The 26,571-nt window shown below is 37.8% G+C and overlaps 1 protein-coding gene and 1 non-coding gene across 2 annotated transcripts; both read right to left on the bottom strand.

Annotated features, from left to right (window-relative positions):
* Positions 1-467: 467 nt before the first annotated feature.
* On the bottom strand, positions 468-25,201 carry PANK3 (pantothenate kinase 3). Its single transcript, XM_023617272.2, has 7 exons — positions 24,628-25,201; positions 16,240-16,592; positions 13,539-13,792; positions 11,125-11,301; positions 10,407-10,530; positions 7,812-7,937; positions 468-6,799 (listed from the first exon to the last, which is right to left on the bottom strand). The coding sequence occupies exons 1-7, from the start codon at positions 24,653-24,655 to the stop codon at positions 6,749-6,751; spliced, it is 1,113 nt and encodes a 370-aa protein (XP_023473040.1). The 5' UTR covers positions 24,656-25,201; the 3' UTR covers positions 468-6,748.
* Positions 9,966-10,037, bottom strand: MIR107A (microRNA mir-107a). Its single transcript, NR_032933.1, has one exon. It is a non-coding gene; the product is annotated as a microRNA mir-107a (primary transcript).
* Positions 25,202-26,571: the final 1,370 nt, after the last annotated feature.

Genomic DNA, 26,571 nt, shown 5'->3' with positions numbered 1-26,571 from the left:
CAAGTGCCGCATATGTTTTGGCATCTCTCCTGTGGAGCACATCTAAGAATTTCTCTGTTGCTGACATTCATTTCCAGTGTAGGATAACATGGCCTCATTTCAAGAAAAAGCAAAGCTTTTCACGTTAATAAATCTGAGTCTTAAATTTCCTGAAAGTTTGCATCTCTGAGAAACGAACATTTGTGCTTTGTAATGTTAGAGGGAGGTAAGGGAAACTATGGTTACATCTGTCTTATAGGCAGACCAGCGAGAGAAGGACACTTTCTCTACAATTCAGTCACTCAACAAGCATTGCTTTCCCTACCGCCTTCTCTCTGCCAAGTCCTGGGAAGACAGCGGGGAGCAACAAAATCCTTGCTCTCAGAGTTTACATTCTACTCTAGCTAATTTCAGTTAAAACCTTACTTTTCACCATCAGTGAAAATGTGGGAGTACAATATATAAAATAAATAAGAAAATACACAGAGTAAACAACTTAGAGAATTTATTTGGTAAGTAGGACATAAAAAGCAAGATTTTAACATTTATTTAGAATAGGAACAAAACTAGAAAAAATTAAACTACAGAAAAAGCAGAGTACTGAAATTGGCTTAATGGCCATACGATACAAACAAGCAAAACAGAACTTCTTTTTTCATGCAAGTAAGCATTAAGGAAAAGAGTATTTGAATGTTAAAGAACAGGCCACAACAAATATTTTAAAAATTTACAAAAGAAACTGTACATAAATGAAAAAATAAATTAGACAATTTACAAGAAATGTTTTATAGGTTACAATAGGCTATAACTTAGATTATTATGAATAAAATTTGTAGCACATCATACATTTTTACATCACAGATTCAGTGTTAGAATAATTCCAACATGACAAAGCTTAGACTTGATAAGAACAATGCAATAGAGAGAATAAGGCAACTCAAACTGAAATGGCTTGTATAAGTAAAAACACACACAAACATCTTGGTATGATTTGGTCAATAACTGGGCAGAATTAAAACTCCAACTTCAGTTAAAAAGTCAAAGTTTCACCCTAGTTCAAATAAAAAGTGAAAACACAATGTATAAAAAAATGATAAAACCATCTTAACATGACTTACATCCTAATTCCATTAATTATATTTGGGACAAAGTGACTAGGATATTGATGTTAGGTCTATAATCTTTTGTTTCTAAATGTTGTAAACTAAAACAGGGCACCTCAGAAAAAGTGGTAAATTTCAAAATGGCTTAATATCTGCAACAACTACTGACTGTGGCAAGTATGATATCCGTAATTCAGAGTTAGAGGGTAATGCTAAAATACTCTCAAACTATTTGTATTATTTATGCATACTTTACAAACCATGTAAAAGCTGGAATGTTCTCTCTGAAAGCTATTGGAACTGAGAGCACTGCAGTGTATAAAAGATGTTAAGAAATAGCAAAAAAAAAAAATATCAGCAGTATCTTAGAATGGAAATTTAGTTGCAAATTTATACAATTCAAACTCCTGAATTTTAACTTCATTCACTTCTCTGAAAAAGACATTCCTCATTAGTTCTTATAAACACAAAATTAGTGACAGCTGCAGCAAAAAAGAGTGAAAATCTAAAAGAAAAATAACCTTTTGTCTACAGAAAGAGCCAGAATATAAAGATCTTTTGGACTTTTTCCTTTAAAAAAAAAAAAATCAACTTTCCCTCAAACACATCATTCAGCACTAACTGTAGAATGTGAGGTCCCAGTACCAACTCACTGCTACGTTTATTTTAAACAGTAAACTGGGAATGTCAGACATATGTCCAATCTGATTATTCTCAGACAATCCTAAGGATAAAAGCATTTTAGTTCTTCATCATATTTGATGTGGATGATTGTAAGCCAAGATATTTCAATTCACCTCCACGTAATTACAAATGTTTTTCATAAATTTCCCTATGAATTGTGTTTAACAAAAGCAATAAATAATCCCAGAAGAGTTTATCCCACATCTGTCCCCACTCACAATGATCAGAAATTAAGTAACAGCTTGCAGAAAAGGGTCACTAAAAAAAAATCCCAAATATATTGAATATTCAAACATCTATGAATTTAGTGGGATGTTTTTGTACAAAGGAAAAGTTATAATAATGCCCATATAATTTTAAAGTTAACAAAAAATTTCAGACACACACACATACACTTTAATATATATATAACCCTTCATATTATTTCAAGGTATTCTTATTCAGACATTACACTCAATAACATAACATTATGAGAGAATAACTGATGCCATCATACTGGTTTGGTGAGAATCCAAAATCTAGAACCTATCAACATATACAAAAAAAATTAACGCCAAATACCAGAACAAATCGTCTGTCATTTCAAATGCTGCTATGAATGGAGCAACTAACTGTCTTTCTGAGGGTCCTGAGAACTGAGTCGTTTCCCATTTTAACAAATCAATTCGCTCATTTCACAAATAAAGAAAATAACATTCAAAGAAGTTAGACCAGTGGCTGGCACTATTTCTAATACAATACCAAATTATGATCCCATGTCCACTGAATACACAAGAGAGAGAATGCAAACAGTAAGAACTGCTTAAAAATTACGTTTTTTGTGTCTTTGCTGATTACTAGGCTCAGCAGAAAATATAAGAAAAGAAAACTAGTGTCTCAAATATTGAAAACAGGCAGTAAGATAGATAAAGCAAATTATTTTCTGAGATTATCTGATGATAGAAACCAAGTTGGCTGAATTCCTCCGGTAGTAGAAGAAAACATATTAAAATAAACTTATTGGGAAAATAGGACATCATTGACATTTCATGGCAAATCATCTTAAATAACGTCAAAGAGTCTTATTACAAAAAGGCAATATATTTCTAAAATTTTGTTTCTACTATCACAAAACAGTAAGTTAAATGCAAAATAATGCACACTCATTTTCTAGTGATTATCCTTTATCAGTTTTTTACAGGGCTTTAAAGGGGAAAGAATTTCTAATCTACATTCTCAAATGCAATATAGACTAAAAAGCATAAAGTGCTCAACAGAAAAAAATACACCAAACAAAACATGAAAAATTTTGCATATTAACAAGCAGAGTGGTTATAAAGGGCATTTGGAAACTATTGCCTTGCTGAGCTTTCTACCCAAGAACTCAACCTTAGAAATCAAGGCAAGATGTGGTGGACTGCTCCTAGAAGGCAAGAGTACCGCTGAACATAGAGGATAACTTTTCCCTTTCAGCTGCTCATTTGTCTTACAGAAAAGGATTTTCAGGAACTGGTACTTAGAATACAGCAATCGCATTTGCACACAAACGTAAAAAAACTCAGGAATCTTTACAGAGTCTAATATTTGGCAAATAATCTGAATCTCTAGAAGGACTGCCAGTTACCATGTATATTATTGGCAATGGCACTGACTTTACCTAAACTAAGAATTCACCTATTTAAATTAGAGTAGTTAAAGAAGCAATGCCCATGTCGACAGGCAAGCCAGTCTAACACTTTGCCTTTGGAGAAGTGAGGGTGAAGAGCTGGAGGCCATTCGTTCTGAAAGTCTCTAGTTAAAAGGCAGTCTTTGGGGCATGGATGTTAGCTCAGGGACAGTCTTCCTCAGCAAAAAGAGGAGGATTGGCAGTGGATGTTAGCTCGGGGCTAATCTTCCTCAAAAAATTAAAGAAATTTAAAAAATAATAATAAAAGTAAGCTTAAAAAAGAAAAAAAGGGTAATCTTTTTTGGGGGGGTAGTAGTGGTGGTAGAAGGCCCCAGACCTTGTGTCACCAAGCCCCAAACAAACTGACAGTGCTCCTTCAGGTGAAAATATGAGCAGTTCTTAAGAATGTAAATTAAATCTAAAAGCTATAAAGAAGATTCTCTTGTGTGTACAGAACTCAGTGAAGAATTAAAAGGCTCTCTTTTTAATTTTGTAAAATTGGCTCCTCAAAGTTCAATTAGGAGGGGGAGGGGAGGGATTTAAGTCACTGGAATCCTTGATTTTGCCTCTGAGAAGGCGATATACATTTTGGAGACTGCTCAGGACAGTCAGGGATATGCCTTGGGCAACCTCATCAGTGTCACTGGAAAAATGATACACACTAAGATGAGATGGCAGGACGCAATGTAAGGTATTTGTGGAATGGTCAGAAATACAGCTTATCTGTGTAAAATAAACTAGCCCCAATGAGTTACCGCTTATCGCCCTTTCTGTATTTAAAAAATAAGGGTCCCATATTTCCCCCTCCCAAACAGTCTTTAAAAAGCCCATATTCATAAAGTTTTAATGGAAACATGCTAGTGTTCATTTTTAAGCGCTAGTTCTAGAACTGCACTAATACAGCAGCCACTATCCAAATGCGGCTACTGAGAACTTGAAATGTGGTCAGTCTAAGTTGAGATCTGCTGTAACAGTAAAACATACACTGGTTTTGAAGACTAAGCACAAAACAAAGTAAAATACCTCTTAAGTGACTTTTTATATTGATTATATGTTGAAATGATAACCTATCAGATATACCGGGTTAAACAGAAATATAAAATTAAAATGAATCTCACCTGTTTCTTTTGACTTTTTAAATGTGTCTACTAGAAAATGTAAAATTACACATGGCTCACATTTTACTTCCATTAAGACAGCACTGTTCAGGAGCACAGAGCTTTGAGGCATTATGCTGATTCGGATTAGAACCAAACCTATTTGCCACTGCATGCTTACAAGGATATTCTTAAGATCATAATCAAAAACTAGAATCTTGGCAGCCTTCATCCCAATTCTGTGTTCTTACTTATTACTCCAGGGAGTCTAGATTACACTCGAGAAAAACCAAGACCAACACTGGTGAGATGGTTGTTCACTTTATACAAATTAGCAGGTATCTTCAGTTTCAAAGGACAAAAAATATGAAAGCCCCAAATTAACCGAAGTATTGATCAAATTAACTTATATAGACTTTGACCATTCCATTTTCTTTCTTAAATACAGCCCCAAACCTATAGCTGCTAATGTACGGTTTGCCACAGGTACGCAACTTAAAGTTATCATCATTTAAAGATAAAAACTTTTGTACAAATGCCCAAATCACAAAATTTTAAAATAAACTGAACAGGTGGCTTTTGGCTGAAATACCTAGTCACTACAATGGAAACATTAAAGTAAGAAAAATTTACTCATTGTAGGTCTTCAAAATGACTAACAGATTGACATGAATTCAAAGTTCCAAATATTCTGAATTCTAAATAATTACCTTCACATGCTTTCCCCTCTAAATAGTCACTATTATTCATATATTTATGTGTTTAGATAAAGAAAACTGAACTTTAAGTATCTGAGCACAAAATCTGAGAACAAGGAGCAATGTCTTGGTCAAGCACCTCTTGACAGTCTACGGAAATTGTTCTCTATGGAGCGAAATTGTGTTCTGTAAAAACACAAGGAATACTCCTTTCTTCTTGAAATGTAAACAAATTTTAAGCTCTTCAAGGTACATCCAAGATTTAAGGAGGCAAATATTTTTTCCCCCAAGTCTCTCTACTTCCTAAACCATAAGCAACAGTCTTGAACAACTTTGGCAAACTACTAGACTTCCAAAATATTACTGCCAAAGTAAAAATCTGAAAAAACTTGTAACATACAAAATGAGTTCAACATAGAGAACAAATTCCGAGGCAAAAGGATTTACAAATTTTGGAACTATAACACTTGTACTACGAGAATGTACGAAACACTGATCCTTTTATAATTCTGCAATGCTGCCTCAGACTCCTACAAATTTTCATAACAACTCATCTAGATTTCCATAACACCCATTTAGAATAAATGTGACTTTGTTGCTGTTCATGATAGAGTAAAGTCTTTCACTTTGATGGTTTAGACCTAGTTAAACAGAAATGGCTAAGTTTGGGTCTGAGATAAATGTGGTGTAGAAAGAGCCTGGAATTCTTAGAATGCACGCAAACCATATTCCATTAGAATAGTCCTGGGATCTCATTGAAGAGACTTTCAAATAAGTAATTAAACCTCCAACTGAAAAATATTAAACATTTTAAAATATATTAACTCACAAAATACAGAAAGTGCAGTGTCACCACTTATGTGCATTTTCTAGGATTCCTTTTGAAATTCAGGCTAATGTTTAACAGTATTTCAATTAAATTATGGCATTTGAAAAAGGTTATACTTCTGGAAAAAGATCACATAAACATGCTTTTTTTGGGGGGGTATATGTTAGGAAAATTACAATAATGAATAATTAATATTGTCTTAACATTTCTAAAATCACATTAAAATGATCATCTTTGATTGCCATTTCAATAAGTTTTGATACAGGGTATGTTACTGTCCACTTACTAGTAACCAAAACACACATGGAACAGACTTGTAACAAAACATTCAGAATCAATTTATCTTCATGAGCTAAACATTTCTGAGACTTTAAGATTTGTGTTTGAGAGTACAGTACTGCAATGCTGGCTACATAAAATAGAAAATCTTTTTTGAGAGGAAGCTCAATAATCAGAGGCTGTATTGCATTTAAAGACTTAACACTGGCTATATACGGAAAGGAAAGCATTTCAATCAGAAACACTTCACATTACAGAGTTCTCTCTTTTAATATGGCAACATTTAGCAGCTTACCATTTTGACATTGAAAAGTCAACAGGAATAGTGCTACTCTTTTATCCTTTGGTTCCCAGTTACAAATAACGCAGTAACAATGCCTCTGGTTTTCACTTCCTCTTGGATGACATTTATCAGCAGAGGGAAACCTGAAGCTTTAGCTGAAATTTGGCAGCCCAAGAAGTGCACCAACTGCTCCAAAGTAGCCCTGTGTAATTTCAAACAATTATTAATGTAGTGCAGCTTTTACATTAGCATAAATATTAACCACTATTAAGAACCACTATTTATGTATAATTTATTTAAGAGCATCTATTCAGAAATCTACCAATTTCTGTGTTGTCACCTATTGTAAAAAAAATTTCCGTAAACCGCATTCTTTATATACCTTTGAAACACATACTTTTAAAGTGTAGCCTTTAGACATGAAAGCTTCTAGGGCTATTATTGCAGTTCTGTGCCCCTCTCTCTTTTCCTCAACAAGATTCCTCTGGCTCCACCTGCCCCTCTCAGAGCATGCGGCATGCCACGTGGAGCTGCACAGAGTATGCCACTCTGGTCTCTCAGTGAGAGCAGTGGCAATGCAACATGGAGGCCTATAAGAGCAGAACAAACACTCTGAATCTGTGTTATTGAAATTCTTAATAATATATCCATTGGACTGATCAGAAACAAAATAAGTCAAAGTGAGTTCACTTAATTGAAAACATTATGTGAACTGCTATTTGCTCAGATCAGAACTTAACCGAATGTAGTGAATAGGAAAAAAATCTTGAAGGATAAACTCCAAAATGTTGACAGCAGTTACCTCTGGAGATTGGGGTAAGGTTGTGGGAGAGGACTGAGGAGAATTTTCATTGCTAAATTGCCTATGTCTGTATGTTCACATTTAGCATTTGTTATCTCAGGAGAGAAAAAACAAAACAATATAAGAAAACAAATCCACTAAGTACACAAGCAGCCAGAGTCCTTAAGGAGCTCCCAGCTCTGATACTGCTCTCCCTTGGTGAGAAGAACCGTGAAGCTCTCATCTCAATGGTGTGTCTGCCAGGTTACAGTAACCCCTATCCTCCCAGCTCAGAGTGAAGTGAGGGGTCCACACTACTGTAAACAGAAGTCTTACACTCTACTTGTAAATACAGAGCAAGGAGGAGCAATACATGAAACTGCATATAAAAGCATGCTAGTAAAATCCACAAAACATTATTTTCCTATCATACCTCATGCTCTAGAAACAATGCTTTCAGTTGACCTTTTGACCAATAATCCAGTGCATATGCCAAAAGTTTCATTGAGAGGGTATTGACACGTAAAAAGTTGCCAACAAAGACAACTCTGTTTATTTTCTAAAAAAAAAAAAAAACAAGAAAAATGACTTAAAAAAAGAATCATTAAGTCAATATTACAATACAATAGGGTTTACAAAATCTCTACTTAAAAATGTAAACAACTACTATCTTTTATTAGTGCTTACTACATTCCTGGTACATACCTCCATAATCCTTACATTTAAAAATTTGGTTCAGGAATGTGACTACACATTTGTCAAAACCCATAGAATGTACACCAAAAGCGAACCCAAATGTAAACTTTGCACTTGGTGATAATGATGTGCCAATGTAGGCTGACTGTGACAAACGTACCAGTCTGGTGCTGGGTGTTCTGAGTGGGGAAGGCTGTACACCTGTGGGATCAGGGGTATATGAGAACTTTCTATACTTTCCACTCTATTTTGCTATGAACCTAAACTGCTCTAAAAAATAAATTCTACTTCAACAAAGAAAAGTTCTGGAAAGGCCCTAGTAACTGATTATAGATGAAATTTGTTTTTGAAAACGGCAAATAAATAATCCATTTAACAAAATAATTTGGAGAAACACGGATGAGATTAAAGAAGACAAACCAAGGAAAAGTATTTTAAATGTGTTTAGGATTAAAAAAAGGTGTAAATTTGCCAGTATGTTGCAATGTGTGCTCAACAATGACATGCAACCTGTGGATTTTATATACAGAGATGGAGAGCAACACAGACTGGGGCATGAGGTCGCACACCCAACCCCTAGGCTTCCAGCATCCTCTATTCCCAGCCTAATCCATCAAGTCATTCTCTCTGCTGATGCCGCTCACTAATTTGTTTCCTTAGATACCTCTAAGATTAGGAACTCTTAGATGGAGAAACTGGTGTTTAATCTTCAGAAAACCTGTTTCTACTCTCACAATAATATATTGTCTTTTGAGTATACATTTTTGCACACTGAGTTTGGAATAGTGTAAACTATGGCCTAAATTACTCTTTAAGTCAATTGGCCAGTGAAAATCTAGACCTACAGTGCTAAGAAAAAGGATCCCAGGGACCGGCCCAGTGGTGCAGTGGTTAAGTTCGCATGTTCCACTTTGGTGGCCCGGGGTTCACCAGTTCAGATCCCAGGCGTGGACATGGCACAGCTCATCAAGCCATGATGTGGTAGGCATCCCACATATAAAGTAGAGGAAGATGGGCACGGATGTTAGGTCAGGACCAGTCTTCCTCAGCAAAAAGAGGCGGATTGGCAGCAGATGTTAGCTCAAGGCTAATCTTCCTCAAAAAAAAAAAAAATTATAAAAAAGAAAAAGAAAAAAAAAGGATCCCAGATTACTGTCAGCCCTCAGAAGTGAAATATTCCCAAAACCTGGGTTAAAACGTCTGCTAGTGGCTCCCACTAACTTACTACCTTGTTATTAAGAAACTTAAGAGACAGAATTCTGGATTTAAACATATAATAATTCAGAGGATTAATTTGGGTCTTTGCACAGTTTCTCTCTCTGCTGGAGGCCACTCTTGACCTTTATCTGTACCACGATTCTCTCACCTCCTTCAAATCTTTGCCCAAGGGTCACATGTCCAATACAGCCTTCCTTTAAGCACCCAATTATCAGCAATTTGTCCTCTGCCACTGTCTGGTCTACTCTCAATTCTCTTTATCTTGTTTGATTTTCTCTTTTTAAAAAATAGCACTTATCACGTAATCCATGCTAAACAAACTTAATACATCACTAGAATGGATGTGAGTTCCACACAGTCAGGGAGCTTTGTGTTTACACTAATGTACCCTGCATCCCGAGAACAATGCCTGGCGCGTGGTAGTCTGTAAGTATTCATTCAGTGAATCGATAAATGGATGAATGAACAAAGGGTTCCTACAAACGGCAAATTTCCCAATTCATTTACAGTATTTAATACTTACAAAAACTAAATGGACATGTATCTTACAAAAAGGAGGACAACATGTCTCCTTCAAATAAAAATAACCCCACTAAGAGGCCAATCTAGCAGTACATGCCTTTCCTAAGCAGACATCACGCACACTTCAAGTGAAGAACAAGTCTCAACGCCTTCATAGCCCTGTACAATGCTGCTTGATCCATCCGCAACAAGGCAGCACTGTAAAGAAGCCGAGGGCAGTGAGGAAACCTCCAAGGACTCCACTAGTCAGACGCAACATCAAGAGCACCCCCCCACCCCCGATAGTTAGTTACTTCAAACTGTGTTATGTTTAGAATTTTCTTTGGCATCTTTGAGATTTAGGTTTTGTCTTTCTGAAAGGGTTTCTGGATAAATATGAAATATAAATATGTATTCTATTTCTGACTTGAATTATCTGCGACTTTCTTTAAAGGTAATGTAACAACTGGGTATACAACATGCAACTTCATGAGTCCTGAGATTTAATGGATCAGGAAATCTCAATCCCAGAGGCTTCCTTAAGGAACAAGAAGTCCTGCTACATGTACATTCAACTCCAATTCAAATTTTTCATAATTAAAAATGTTTTTACCTCATTAACAGCACACATTCGTGCGATAGAACCAATGTTATTGGTGATAGTAACTAAAGTAGCTCTTGCTAGATCTTCTTTACTAACCGATTCTCGCTTCTCCTTATAAATCATATTTCCAAAACTGCAGAGAAAACAGAAACAAATAAAACCAAATCTGCTGATAACAAGCAACATTTCATAATTTTGGGGATTTATCCTACAGATAAATCTACACATGTACAAAATAAGGTGTGTACGAGGTTACTCATTGACCCGTTGAACTATACATAGCAAAGCACTGGAAACAACCCCAACATTCCATCAAATGATCACACAGCCGCACAATGGAATACAATGCAGGTGTTAACAAGGTGGGGCAGGGAAAGGGGAGGGGGGAGGCAGGCAGGCAGACTAGGACATATTACGGTTGAAGAGTACATACAGTATGCTATATAACAGCATACGAATGCTACCCTCTAAAAGTTACCTTCTCTACAAGGGGAGGATAAGGATATGTGTTTATATTTACATAAAGAAGCACTAAAAAGATACTGAAGAATCCTACAGGGTACACTCGGGGCAGACTTCTTAATGTATACCTAATTTTTAAACTACATGAATGTTCAAAACTTAGAATCTAAACTAGGTAAGAGGAAGTCCCCTTACAACTTCCTAATATATTTCTTTCTAAAAACTAAATAAGCAACACTAATTACAACATAAGTGTTAAACTTACCTAGATGCTACAGCCCAGCCTGGCAGACCAAATCTTTCATAATCTCCTCCATAAATATCACGGACCAGCTTGTCAGCTTGGGTGCTGTCTCCTTTGGATGCCATTTCAAGAGCCTCTTCAAAACTTTCACAGCCAGTCAATAAACTGCATAAACCCAGAAAGGTACCCCCTCCAAGGCTAAAAAGATAAAGAAACTTGATAAGTTCTATTTACAAACAGTATTCTTTCTCCAAAGTAAAAGGGTGGAGCATTCATTTATTCAGTAACACACAGGAAGAACATATTGCTGATGCTGAGTACTGAAATGTTAACATAATGAAGAAAGGTAAGAAAAATGTTTAGTAAAACCAAATTTATCAAAGAATAAACCAAACGGAATAAAAATCACTTGGTGGAAACAACATGAGGACGGAAGGAGATCTTTCATATCTTCACCTGATGTCTTCCACTTTGTAATTGCTAAAAGTAAATGTTTTTGTGTGTTTGGAAAAGGAGTAAATGCTAAAAATTAGTAACCATATGAATTAAAAGGAGAAAACTTGTAATTCTAAATGGTTTCCAAGAAATGATTTTGCGAAAGGCGTATTTACCTGGGCTGACAATACTGAAATCAATTCATTGTGATACATTAACATTTAATATGACCCAGAAATGAATACACTGAGAAAATTTATGTCAGCCTGGTCATCTTAATGACAGAAATTTACTTGGTCCTATTATTTTTTTGGATATGTGCACAAAATGTCATATCTCTCTAATCTCTAAAATTAAAACCTTTGCTCCCTAGTCTCACCTAAATTTCTAACAGGTTCTATCCCTGAATCACTGTTGGAATTTATTAAGAGACTGAATTTCCGTCTTTTAGAATTGATTGAAATAGGTAATACTTCCTTGTAATTTGTTGGCATAAAGAGTTACAATGGAAATAGGTTTTTAGCCACCACAGAAATAAAATGCTAATTAAACTTAAGGATCATTTATGTAGGAGAACTACTTCAAAATTAAAATGAGGAGCCGGCCCAGTGGAGGAGCGGTTTAAGTTCACATGTTCCGCTTTGGCGGCCCGGGGTTCACCAGTTTGGATCCTGGGTGCGGACATGGCACCGCTTGGCAAAAAGCCATGCTGTGGTAGGCGTCCCACATATAAAGTAGAGGAAGATGGGCACGGATGTTAGCCCAGGGCCAGTCTTCCTCAGAAAAAAGAGGAGGATTGGCAGTAGTTAGCTCAGGGCTAATCTTCCTCAAAAAAATAAAATAAAATAAAATGAGTTTTTTCACAAATCAATCTTAAGTATTCCAAAAATCTTTCTTCCTCAATTTAATAAGTAAGAGTCTCCACGCTCCTTAAAAGTTGATAAAGTACATATCAGAATCATAAGGAAACTTTTAAAATCTCATTTCACATTTATATTTCAGGTCTTACAAAAAATTTTAGGGGATATTTGGAACATTAATGTTATCCCATCAAGAGCTCATGTTAAATTCATCCTCCAAGAATTAATTACAATATTGCCCAATACTCCACTTAAATGTGAACTGAATTAACATGTGGCAAACTTTAGGCTTAAATACACCTATAAAAAAGTGAAAAATAAGCAAAGAAGAAAAATGCTTTGGCAAATAAAAGTTATTGGAATCATTCCAGATAAAAACTCACTCATCATTATGAAAGTTTTGATGCCAAGTGATGCTAAACAAATATAAATATTTAATGATTTTTGTGGGGCTGGCCTGGTGGCGCAGTGGTTAAGTTCACACATTCCGCTTCGGCGGCCCAGGGTTCGCCAATGAGGATCCCGGGTGTGGACATGGTACTGCTTGTCAAGCCATGCTGTGCCAAGCATCCCACATATAAAAGTGGAGGATGATGGGCATGGATGTTAGCTCAGGGCCAGTCTTCCTCAACAAAAAGAGGAGGATTGGCAGTGGATGTTAGCTCAGGGCTAATCTTCCTCCACCAAAAAAAAAAAATTAATGATTTTGAGTCTTTATATACATACCTTAAAAAACAATATTATCTGCAACACTTTAACGTATATATCTACTTTTTTTTGGTGAGGAAGATGGGCCCTGAGTTAACATGTGTTGCCAGGCTTCCTTTTTGCTTGAGTAAGACTGTTGCTGAGCTAACATCTGTGCCAATCTTCCTCTATTTGGTATGTGGGACACTGCCACAGCATGGCTTCATGAGCAGTGTGTAGGTCCACACCTGGGATGCAAACTGGCGAACCCCGGGCTGCCAAAGTGGAGCACACGAACGTAACCACTACGCCACTGGGCCAGCCCATACATCTACATTTTTTGCTGCTGCACAAATACATGTTATTTTCCTGATGAAGTAAAATATTGATTTTACAACTTCTGTGTATAAAAAAACAACATGAATGCTGCAATAAGAACAAAAAGGTTACTACCTTGTCCCAGTTACTCGTTTATAGTTGTCTTTGGAATGGACTGCTAAAATACTGACTCCTGAACCAATATTCACTACCAGCAGTGGATATGGATCATCCAGGTTAAAAGGCATCTTTTGGCATCGCTCAGGTTCTGAGGCATTAGCAAAATAATAGCACTCTGCTTGTCCATTGAAACTGACAGAATCTATATACAGCAAGCCCTTTACAAGGCAGTCAAGTTCATCCAGTTTGTGCAGGTGGAGGTTTCCAATCTGTTTAAAAAAAAAAAGACAAAAGTTTCATGAAGTGAACAAAGGACAGCATTCAAACTACTTGACTCAACTGTCTTGTATAATTTTCATGTACTTTACAAAACTTCAAAATCATCTATGATCCCCACATTTTCACGTGTTGTGTTTCATGCCAAAATCTCTTAGGGACTTCATCTAGCCCAGTGGTTCTCAGCGATGGTGGCATTACTTTTGGAGGCATTTGAGAAATCTGTGGGGACATTTTAGTTTTCACAAAGATGGGGAGGAAGGAGGACCACACTAACATTTAGTTGGCAGGGACTTGGGATGCCCAGACGCCAGCGATGGGTGGGACAGTTGTGCAAAGCAAAGAATTATCCCATTCCTGCATTATCTTTGAGCATTCTGACAGACATTTTTGTAGATGGCAGCAGGAAAATTTGTTTATAGTTATCTGAGCCTATGAAAGCACAAAGTACTTTTCTGATCTATGTACATAAACACAAAGTATACTTTACATGATTTTAATACATACTAAATTTGCTAGGAATGCAGCCACCATATAAACTTAAGAAATACTGTACTTTTTATTATTTGGAATTTTACCAAGTGTTGTTAGCATCCTGGAAAGTTATGTCACCATTTATGGTATTTAATTCTCCAGTAAAGCATACCATATCAATCTAGCATCTGTGGCTTTAGAATTCATGGTGAATCTATGTATAGGCACAAGCCTTCTAAGTATTTCATTATGCCCTCTTGTGTGATCATACTAGATAACCTATCTACTATATATATATATATACCTTCATTTCCTGTCTTTCTAATTCAGGTACAAGTTTAAAATTATTAAATTCACTTCAGGTTAGTAAAGGATTATAAAATATTCATTATAAAAGATTTCAGCTTAGACATTACTTCCTCTGGGAAGCTTTTCAATTTTCTAGGACTTCTTAGGTACCACTCCTCTGGTGTTCCCAGGGCACCTCTTATTTTTTTTGAGGCAGACTAGCCCTGAGCTAACTGCTGCCAATCCTCCTCTTTTTGCTGAGGAAGACTGGCCCTGAGCTAACATCAGTGCCCATCTTCCTCTACTTTATATGTGGGCGCCTACCACAGCATGGCTTGCCAAGCAGTGCCATGTCCGCGCCCAGGATCCGAACCGGCAAACCCTGGGCCGCCAAGGTGGAACAGGCACACTTAACTGCTGCGCCACTGGGCTGGCCCCCCATGGCATCTTTTTTCCATAGTATTAATTATAAGGCACTGTATTTTTACATATAATTCATTTATCTGTGTGGTCTAGAATATTGTACTCTTTGAGCATTAATTCTGTCTTTATTCCTAGCTGAGTTCTCAGTGTCTATCACAATACCTGAGACACACTAGATGCTCAAATATTAGCTTAATAAATGACTGAGCATCAACAAAAACAAATCTAGAACTTCACCACTAGAAAATATCAATACTTTATTAAAAAAAATTACAACTCCGTATTTGGATACCAGCATCTGGCCAGGTGAAAGCTGGCTTCAAGGAGACCGCTTTTGGCAAGAATACTGGCAAACATTAAGTAAGACATGTCCAAACTAGTCTCAAATTCATGAAATTTATGTTCAAATTACTCAATAAATTGAATACAAATCAGTATAATCCATCAAAAGAAAAAAAATTTTTAATAAAAATTTAGACTTTTAAACTACCTCAAATTACAAGGGGCTCACTTACGTAAGCCATATAAGTGGTCACTTATGTTTTATTAAGAGACTTTTCTTACACAAACTTGAGAAACCAAATGGTCCACATGCATATTTTCAAGGAAAACAAATTTCAGCAGCCCCAAATACCAACCTTTTAATCTTTATTCTAATGAGAAAGATTAGAAGCTTGGCAAACCCCTACTAGCACACAACTCAAATCAAGGCTTACATAGTCCTCTTGCCATCTCCAAACAACCCGCTTTGAGATGAACATGGTAGGGTTGATGGTATAAAACCAGGAAAAAACGGCTGACAGACACTTTCATTCAGGTGTTGACTAATCAAGACACTGGCTTCAGCTGGGGTTTGGGAAGGAGACGGCCCTGGGAAAGATAACTATGGATAATACTCAAAAAGCCATGCAAACAAAGGACAATAATAGTGAAAAAATTCAAACCCCATTTATATATGGCTTTGTACACTGCCAAATTCATTGAAATCTCCTTTTATTGTAGCTTTGCAGCAGTCTCTAAACTTAGCAGGTTTTACCAAATACTATGTACAACAAGCCCAAATCTGGGCAATTTTTACTCGTCCTATAAAGGTATTTAAATGTTCTGAAATCAAACACTAGTCATGAATACATACTTCCTCTGCATCAGCAGGGGGAACTAACCTAAGAAACAAGCTAGATGGAAACCTAGTCTCCTATTTTAAAAATTGAAGAGAATGGGTATCAATTGTTGGCTTTGAGTAACAGATACCTACTGTGCGAAAATCTTTTTCAAACTTGTAAGCACCGCCTCCTGTAGCACATAGCACCGTGTGTAATGTTGAGAAGTTTTTATCTCTTCCCATTTGGATAAAAGTAGGCAGGTCCTGGGTTGGAAATCTGATAAAGTGCAAGTTCCCTCTTCGGCCCAAAAGTGTTAAATCCTTCAGTTCTAGGTGTACATCCCGAATACCAGTGGATCCATAGGCTACATTAGAAGTCAAATACTTCCGGATGCTTTTTAAGCTCTCAACTTCTTCTTGTTCCTCCTCTGCTGTGATATCAATAGGTTCAAAATATGCGAGTTTTACTAGAGTTCCCCCAATGTCCATGCCAAACCACGGGAAGGCTGTGGATCAAAAAAAATACATACAGATACATATAAATTTTGGAAATGAAAATTAGGGACTAGTTAATTAGCCACAAACTTCATTTACCCTAAATCATGCATTCAGTCAATAATACTTAGGAAATAAAGGCATGTCTTCTATGTGCAACTCCCTTTTCCCCTTCAGCGTTACTGTGCATATTTTCTAAAAATCCCTAATATAGGATGTTTGGAGCTGGCCCAGGAACTTTTCATTCCTGGGTTGGTTGGCATTCCTTTTCATTTATTAAATACTCATCATATGCCCCAGGGGATTAGAAAAAATTTGGACAAATTCTGTTTTAATAAGTAGGTCATCACCTAGGACTTGAAAACATTTCTATAAGAATTTTAATGTAATAAAATTGGCCTATAATCACTTCAAGTAACCCAAGGAAAATTACCTCCTTAAAAAGAAATCTTTTTCTTTGTTCATTCAGCATATTAGGTTTCTTTGGTACATCTGGTTAATAAAATTCGCTGGTGATAATGTTGAACGTTAAGTCTAACTGGCAACAAGCACACTTGGGCAGGCAGCATCATTTGGGTTTGGGACCTGGTGCTCTCACTAACTGGGCTATATGACTTTGGAAAAGACATTAACCTCTCTGATTCTTCGTTTCCTTAAGGTCTATTTCTATTCTCTGGGATCTTAATCATAATGACAGAGAATCAAAAATAATTTAATACTTAACATACATGGATTACAAAATACCTGATAAAATGTATTTAATAGTTTTTTAATGTATAAGTTGTTAAGGAAAACTATTTTCTCTAAAATTCTAGTTTGTTTCCTAAATAGTCATATTTTACTTAGATACATGTGTACCATTAGAAACTGGGAACATACAATTCAATGAGAGGATTCTATAGATTTTCTCTATTTTAGAATTTACATTTACTGAAATCATTAAATTATACTGGATACGAAGAAGAAGTAATTCTCAGTATCTTCTCCTGGAGAAATAGCTCACTTGTTTCTGTATTTGAAACCCATGTTGCAGATCTAGATTCACATTAAAGACAATCTTAAAAAAGAAACTTTTTTTAAAAAAAGTAAAATGACTTAAGACCATAATTTGGGAAGGTAGGGCAACAAGACCCTAAACAAGCACTATGCTTTTACGTCACCTATAGATCTGTTTAAACAAATAATAAACAAATCTTAGTTGTATAAACAACTAAGATGCAGAAGAAATTGACTAAATTTTCTCAATTTTGCTGGGTGGCTAGCAATGGAAGCCATCTTAAGTTAACATACTCTTGAAACAAATGATAGGCCATTTACAATTTTTAAAAAAGTAGAAACCATATAATATATCCTTAGGTAAAAAGAAATGTGCTATCACTAAATTTCATTTTCAGTTTATTCATGAAATCTAGGATTCCTGCTTAAAGAAATTCATGTAAAAAGTTACATATCACCTTTCTCCCCCTTGTTCAAATAAATCAGTAGTAGCAAGCAGCAATACCAACAGTTTCAGAGGGGAAATTCAGACCAAGTGTTTGCTTGGACAAACAGATTTAAAGAAAACAATATGTAACAGCTCTCTTGATCCAATACACCAGAGATTCCTTCAGAATTTTCCCAATCGACTGAACAGATATGTAATGAGGACACTTTTCAATGAGCATTAGATAAAACATAGGGTTCCTTCCAATATTACATAACCAAAATGAACTGTATTTGATTCTAGATTTCATGGGGAGGGGGTTGTGGAAATCACTATTTCCACATAAAGTACATTTTACGATAGAAAAATTTCTACAAGGTGAGATTTATTAAGCTAAAAACCTTCACCTTCCAAAATTCAAAACACATTAAAAATCATTTAATGTTTATAGTTTTTCTTTCTGTGCCTTTGACAGTGTCAAACACACACAGGTGTCAAAATATACATACAAAAAAAAAGGTTACCCAGGGAGCAAACTACAAAGCTGAAGCATTACCAGGTTCAAAGTTCATGCCATTTTTACTTTCAGTCAGAAGTCCCTGCGTGGTCACACATTTATAAATACCTGAATCCGGCCGTTCTTGTTTTCTTTTTTTTTTCTTTTCAGGGAAAGATTCACCCTAGACTAACATCTGCTGCAACCTTCCTCTTTCTTCCTTTTCCCTCCCGAAAGCCCCAGTACCCAGTTGCATATTCTAGTTGTACATTCTTCTAGTTCTTCCCTGTGAGCCGCCACCACAGCATGGCAACTGACGGGTGGTGTGGGTGGTGTGGTTCTGGCCCAGGAACCACGCCTGGGAACCAAACCCAGGCCACCAAAGCAGTGAGCACTGAACTTTAACCACAAGGCTGATATCATCGCTGGCTCTGAACACTGCCATTCTTAAAAGCAAAAACTCCAATTAACACTTATCTGAAGAACCTTTAATTCTTATACAAAACTATGAATTAAATTTCAAAGGAACTTTACTGTCTATGAAAATATTTCAACTTTATAGATAAAATATTGGAGAGTAAGAAATTACCTACTTTTCTAAAGCTATGCATGAGCAGAAAGGTTTTTAACCCCAAAGGTATATCAACAGCCAATTCCAAAATACATAACTTAGGAGCAGGTAGTAGAAGGGCTCACTGAAGGAAATCCTGTTTCTGAAGTCTAGAGTGCACAAAAGTGTTGTTTGACTCTTTCCCAGAGAAAGAAAATGACTGTTTAGGTATAATTATCACTAAAATAATAAAGAAAAACAAACAAAAACCTTCCATTACTTCTTCTTTAAAAGGATTTTATTGATCTATTTGCAGGAAACAACCAAACTTGTCCTATCTCAAAAAGAAGACTTTACACAAAAAGGAAAAAACACTTGTAAGCAAAGCTATATTATTACAGTATATTAAATGTCTCATTTATTCATTTTAAATTACATTAAATATTGAAGGATATTATAAAATGTGTATGGTAGGTAAGGCATAAAGAATAACACAACCACCACCAACCAGGAAACTCATGAAACAGAATATTACCCTTCAATTTTAAACCTCTGTGCGACCCACTTGTCTGTATAATTGACTAGAAAAACAGAAGATTCTAAGAAATAACTGCAAATTACATTAGAAAAACGATAGGATTTCCTTAAGGGTTACTGCCCACAGAGGTAGGTTTTTAAAATTAACAATACAAAAAGGCAAGACATCTCACATCCAGCCTATTAGATGTCTGTTCTTTTAGTGCTCTCTGTTCTTAAAGGATGGGTAACTAGAGATACCATATCACAGACGGTGAATTTCTTAGTAACCATAATATGCAAACCAGAACATTACATGTCCCTTCTATTTCTAGCAGATCTCAGTTGTGACAATTTTCTTCTTAAAATCAGGAAGGTAGAGACTGAAAGAGAACTCAAGTCTTGCCAGTGGCTCCAATAAAGGAAAAAAAAAAAAGTTGGTAATGGCCACCTTTTGTATAGAGATCCTTTCAACTCAGCAGAGTTCTGAAACTCATTTCCTTACACCAGAGAAACAATCACCATTCAAAAAGTATGGGGGAGGCAACAAGAACACAGAAGACACAAATTCCTAAGTATGATCCACTCCTATCATTTAGCAAGTGGTCTAATTACAACTTTTACATTTTCCATGTGTTAAAAAAAAATACTTACGTTTGTTATTTTGTCACTGACAAAAATGAAAGGAGGAGAGAGCATGAAGCTCAAACTTTATTTATTTGCAGTGAAAGTATGAGATAAGTACGACCATAAGTCCACTAATAGTGCCATGAGGTAAGAAAAATTTCAGTTTTCTAAGAAATCAGGAAAGTATCTGTATCTATAGCTTTGTTCCTTCTAGCCAAGGGGCAGGTTAAAAGTACGTCATGAGTGCATAAGCAGCCTACTTACTGCATATAACCTAAATGTTTCTTATTCTTGTGAGAATAAAACTCTCCACTGCCAAGGTGAAAAAAATGAATAAAAATACACATTTAAAAAACAAAACACAAACTCTATAAATAAGTCCTCTGATTATGGCAAGTATACATTACCTTCTCCAGACTTTAAGAATCTTCTAGAATCTCTCATGATCTATTATATACCCTTCAAAAAAATAAGAGCTTCTATTTCTCACTTGAGCTTAAGAGAGCTGCCTTTACTTCCCCATAAGTAACAAAAATATCCAGAACTATCATAAGCATAGAGTGCTACCAAGAATTATCTTTCTTACCAGGTAGATTACGTACACAAAAGAAGAAACCTGCATGTTCAAACATCTTTTTAAATGATTCAACATAGGAAGATACCTCACTACAAGGACAGACTGTTAATTTCTAACAAGCTGTGTTATAAAAGTTTGGTATCTTGCTGAGTGTTGGTAAAGGGGTGGGGGAGAAGCATTCAAGAACTACTTGAGTGCTACTGGCCCCATGCAGATTTGATCCCAAGGGGATCCTATGCCAAATTAGGATTTAATTGTTCTTTAGCAGAAAGAGAAACCAAAGACTGAAAATATTCAAAATATTACTGGATTATTTTAAGGAACAAAATTCTAAAATAGGCATGTGCATTGGTCAATTCCAAAAACACTTCAAGTACTTGGATAAAAGACATTTCACTCTTCCGAATAATCATTCCAAATTAAAATGCTGGTGTTTTGAAACAGACTAAGAAAATAACCATCTTCACACACCTTCAGTACTATAATTCCTCAGAAAAGCTTCAGGTAAATATTTTTTTCCCTTTGGTAAATTAGTTGCACCTAAGAGGATATCAGAAGCTAACATCTCCAATTGCACCTTATTATCTACTGGAAGCGGTAATTCCTGAGTAATGACTCAATTTTCAAACAAGCCAATCAAATTATATAGAAGCAAACTACACACATATGCTACATACTTCTCTCTGGTCTTGACAAAAACTTCAGGTACCTTACTGTATGGGTTAGCAAAGGACAGACTCAAAAACCTATACAGCATCAAATTAAAAAAATATGTATGGGGCCGGTTCCGTGGCCGAGTGGTTAAGTTCGCGCGCCCCACTGCGGGGGCCCAGGGTTCAGATCCTGGGCGCGGACATGGCACTGCTCATCAAACCATGCTGAGGCAGCGTCCCACATGGCACAACTAGAAGGACCCACAACAAAGAATATACAACTATGTACCGGGTGGCTTTGGGAAGAAAAAGGAAAAAAATAAAATCTTAAAAAAAAAAAAATGTATGTACCTTTTACCATCACCTTGTTAATCAAGTTACATGGCGCACAGGTAAGCAAAACAAAGGCTGAAAAACCTAAACCTTAAGAAATCACGTCAGCTGAGGTACAGAGGAACACGTGCTTGTTTGGATTTTTAATACCTAACATTTAATCAGTATGAAAAACACAAGTAAAGGTAAAGCAAACAAACAACACCATTTGGTTCTCAGCAAAAATTTTTCCTTAGGTTAATGTTTGACTTCACCCTTCCCCTGCGGTTGAATTAACACAATTTCAAATGCTTATCTTTTAGGGATACAGTCTAGAAGATGAAACCAATTTCGCTTCGTATTTTCTGGTTAAATACATGCGTTTGGTTTATAACCTGGTGACATATTAGTGATGTATCTAAAGGCAATGTTTTCTAGCACTGAGGTGAATAATGTAAGAAAGTGTGGGAAGCCAAAGCCACTTGTTTAACCAGTAGGAGATACAGCTTCTTGTGACTAGTGCTGTTCTAAGGGTGAAATGATGCAATGACAGTGCTTTACACTTACTAAGTGCTCACTAAATTTATAATTATTAAAAAAAACCCCACGCAAGTACTCAAAAACAAAACAAACAAATATACCTTTAGCTAACCTGGGTGGTTTAAAAAAATTAGGAAGAGGGGCTGGCCCCGTGGCCGAGTGGTTAAGTTCTCGCGCTAGGCTTCGGAGGCCCAGGGTTTCACCAGTTCAGACCCTGGACACTGACAGGGCACCGCTCATCAGGCCACGCTGAGGCGGCGTCCCACATGCCACAACTAGAAGGACCCACAACTAAAAATACACAACTACCTACCGGGGGGATTTGGGGAGAAAAAGCAGGAAGAAAAAAAAAAAGACTGGCAACAGTTGTTAGCTCAGGTGCCAATCTTTAAAATAAACAAAATTAGGAAGAACACTTTCCAGTTATATGTATTTCCACGACAGTTCACAGGTGAAATACTTCCTTGCCCACACAAAATGTTCCCTATTTTTACCGGAAAGAATTGAGCAGGCAGTAAAGTCACCTTTTGAAACTGGAAATGTTACTTTAGACTTCTAAATCCTATTAACTGACTAGTTTTTCAGCATGACTCTATTTTAACATTAATAGTCTCACAACGTACCACAATGCAGTAATAAGAATAAGCAACTTACTTTTAAAAAATAGGTGTTCTTTTATGTCTCAACCTCAAGTCTATATTATAAACTTTTAATTATCATCTTTGCTGAAACACTTCTGACAAAGGTGGTATTCGTACTGATTGCAAGTTTACCCAAATCTAAGTAATCAAGTCACTATGATGGCAGAAAGAAAATAATAAATACCATAAGAGTCCGAATATGAGCTTGTCACAGTTAAACTTATTTTACTAAATGGCCATTCTAAGACAAGCAGACGAAATGTATGTGTTGAGGGAAGATGTCCAAGTGTTCTACATTACTGCATCTGTTCAAGATCAGCTTAATTCAGCCAATGTAAAGTAAATTAGAAGTGTTCCTATAGCACTTTGTCGTTTAAGCCTTCCATCGCTATTTTAGATCCCCTGAACAAGAACTCTTTAGCTAACGCAAGAAATCATCATTAAAAATTTCTTTTTAAATGGCAGATAAAACTACCAGATCAGAAAAGTTTGTGTTTCTCTAAGGATTTACACTTTGCCCTACCCGGGCAAAAGAACACAGGCCTAGGAGACAGCTGGCTTAGGGCGCTGAACTTCGTGGCACAGAGTTAGTTGGTTGGTGCAGCCTCGGAAAAGTTACCCAGGCTCAGTAAGTTCAATTTCCTATCCGTAAAATTAAGACCGAATTATCTCACATTTAACCAACAATTAACAGTTTTCAACGTGCTTTGGTAGGATGCCTCTCCTGTGAGGTTTACAAGAACCCTGATGGGCCCGAAGGGAAGGTGTCAGTATTCGATTCCACAGCAAGAAATTTCTCAGAACTGTCGGGAGGATCACATGAGACACTGCAAACACTGCAAAACATCGATGCAATTCAAGATACAAGCATGCATCCCCACATTCCTAGTTGCTCTGGAAGAATGGACTTAAAGTTTGACAACCATAATGGCTGAGTGATTAAATAAGCCATTTACAGGAGTAAAAGGTTGTTAAAAGGCTAAAAACAAAAGGAAGCAAAAGAAAGTTGACCTCAAAGCATGGAAAAAACGTTTTTAAAGAAGTACAGGCATATACAGTCGTAGAAAAATCGCTATGGGTATTCACCAAAATATGCATAGTGGTTAGTTCCGAGTGGCGGGAATAGGAGTGACTTTTATCATTTCGTTTATCGGTATTTTTTTTTAAACAAACGAACTAGTTGTTATTCTAAACAAAAACAAGTCGAGGCAATTACCCACGGGCAGGTTACATCCACATGTGTTTAAAAGCTCTAATGGTAACAGCAGTGACAACTCCCAGGAACCCACCGGGATTTCAAAGACACAAGAAGGAAGCCCAGAAATCAGTAAAAAAGGGTGGTAAATGTCCCCGCGCAAAGTGACAGCCATGACCACCCATTTTCAACCTGACTTCAGAGGAAGCTAGGAGCGCGGACTGGTAGCTCTTAGTCTCGCTCGGCAAACCCCGAATCAAAAATTCCCCTTTGCGCCTCCCAGATCTCGAGGAGGAAGTGGGAGGAAAGGGCCAGGGGGCGGCAGGCGTTCGTCACGCTCGTGCAGAGAGATGGGGAGGGAGCCTCCGATCCGGGGCCGAAATGGTCCCTCCGCCCCCATCCCGCGCTCGGCGCCGGCGAGGAGCGACCGGCTTCGAACAAGGCCGCTCCGCCAAGGGGCTTCCAGACCGGGCGCAAGGTGCTCGCCCAACCCGCGGGCCCAAACCCCCAGCTTACAGGGTTTCTTGGCATCCTTGATCTTCATGGCGTCGGCCTGAGGGGCGAGGGGCAGCCTCGGTCCGGCGCACGGACGGCAGCGGCGGCGACTCCGGAGGCGGCTGGGCCGCGCGGGGAGGCCCGACCGGTTCCTCCCCTCAGGCCGGGTGGGGCGGGCTTAGGGCGGGGCGGCGGCGGCGCCAGAGGCAGGGCCCGGCCCAGGAGGGGCCCCCCCACCCCAGCGAGGGACGACCGGGACCGAGCGAGCTGGGGAAGGCCGCCGGCCTCGCCGCTCCGGGGCCTCCCGCAGCCGCTCCAGACAAAAGGCCCCGGCCCCCCGAGCCGCCGCCGCCGCACTGAGAAGTAGCCCGCCCAGGCCCAGCGCCCACGTGACGCGGGCCCCCCCCCCCCTCCGCCTGCCGTCGGGCTGCTGGGGATTGTAGTTCTCCGAGTCGTGACAGCCCGCTCTCGGGCTGCAGCTGTGCAGACGGACTACAAAGCCCAGGATGCATCGTGGTCCCGCCTCCGAGGCCCCTCCGATTCCGGAGATGGCCTCAGAGTGGTCCCAGAGGGGAGGGGGCGGGGCCTTAATCACGCCAGCGACGAGGCGGCCAATGGTGACTGCTGTGGGCGGGCTGCGGAAGTCTAGGGCTCAGGCCTCGCCCCGCGGCAGAAAGAGAAGAGGAAGGCCGCTCTTTGCGGTACTGTCATGGCTGTCTAGGTCACAGATGTCCCATGGAGGCAGAAAATCTGGTCATTGTGCCCGGGAAGCGCTAAATACAGGGTCCTAGAGCCCCTCTTTAGACCATTGAATGCATTTGTAAATTAAAGTAGTCCTCTGGCTTATTAGAGACTCGAATGTTGGTGTTGGAATGATGATGATGATAATAATAATGGCAATAATAGGTAACATTTATTGAATGCTTACCATGTCCAAGGCTCTCTATGAAGCACTTTTTGTGAATTATGTGATTTAGTTCAGCAACTTTGTGAACTACGTACAATTATTATTCATTTTGTTATCTATCACTCATTTTGAACATGGGGCAGGATCTGAGAAGTTGAATCACTTGCGGAGCCCATGCTCTTTGCTACTGTTCTATGGTCTCCTCAGGGGCCCTGCAGCCCAGCTCCCTCCTTCCAAAGGGCAAATGGATTACAAGAGAAGAAAATTAAATGCTCCAAAATCTCACAGCAAAGCCAGGGCACTCCTTTCTCTATGCCTCCTAGATTCTGAGTCTTAGCTAGAACGGAAAGGGATGGTGTTGGGAATCTTTCCCTGGCCCCTCCTCCACATCTGTCCCCCAGTTAGCTGACCAGGAATTCAATGACTTTAGCAACAGATGGTTTGAGAACTGAGTCTTATTGCTTCTACCTTGTGGAGGATAAGACGAGAGTTGTAAACAAGGATAGGAGGGACACAAATTACCATTTAGGGAGCATGTACTAAGACCTGGCACTTTGCAAGAGGCTTTCCTTACTTTTAAAATTTTAATTTAAATGTAATTCTCACATCCACCCTTTGAAGTCTAGTGATTAAGAACTCAAACTTGAATTCACATCTTGGTCTTACAACTTGGTAATAAATTTGGGCAAATTACTTCATCTCTCTGATTCTCATTGGAAATAATGATGCCTACGTTTCATGAGATTGAGGTGAGGATTAGATGAAAGAAGGCATATAAAGTGCTTAACTCATTCCCTGTCATGTAGGTAGTGATCAGTAAGTGAGGGCTACGGTTATTATTGCTATTGTTATCCTTATCATAAAGATAAGGAAGAAAGGTTAAGTATCTAGACTGTGTGCCCAAGGTAATTTTTTAGGATTGGAACCCTCATCTGATTATTGGTGCTTTGTGGTTTTATCTTTTCTTATTTTGATCCCAGGTTCCACATTTGTTGTTTAGAAATAAGTTTTTATTTATATTTTTTATAGAAATCCTTCTGAACTCCCCGATGTGTGAC

Source organism: Equus caballus, chromosome 14, assembly GCF_041296265.1.
Source record: "Equus caballus isolate H_3958 breed thoroughbred chromosome 14, TB-T2T, whole genome shotgun sequence".
Classification (NCBI taxonomy): Eukaryota; Metazoa; Chordata; class Mammalia; order Perissodactyla; family Equidae; genus Equus; species Equus caballus.
The sequence above is the reverse complement of the archived record's forward strand: the minus strand, read 5'-3'. Positions and strand labels throughout refer to the sequence as shown.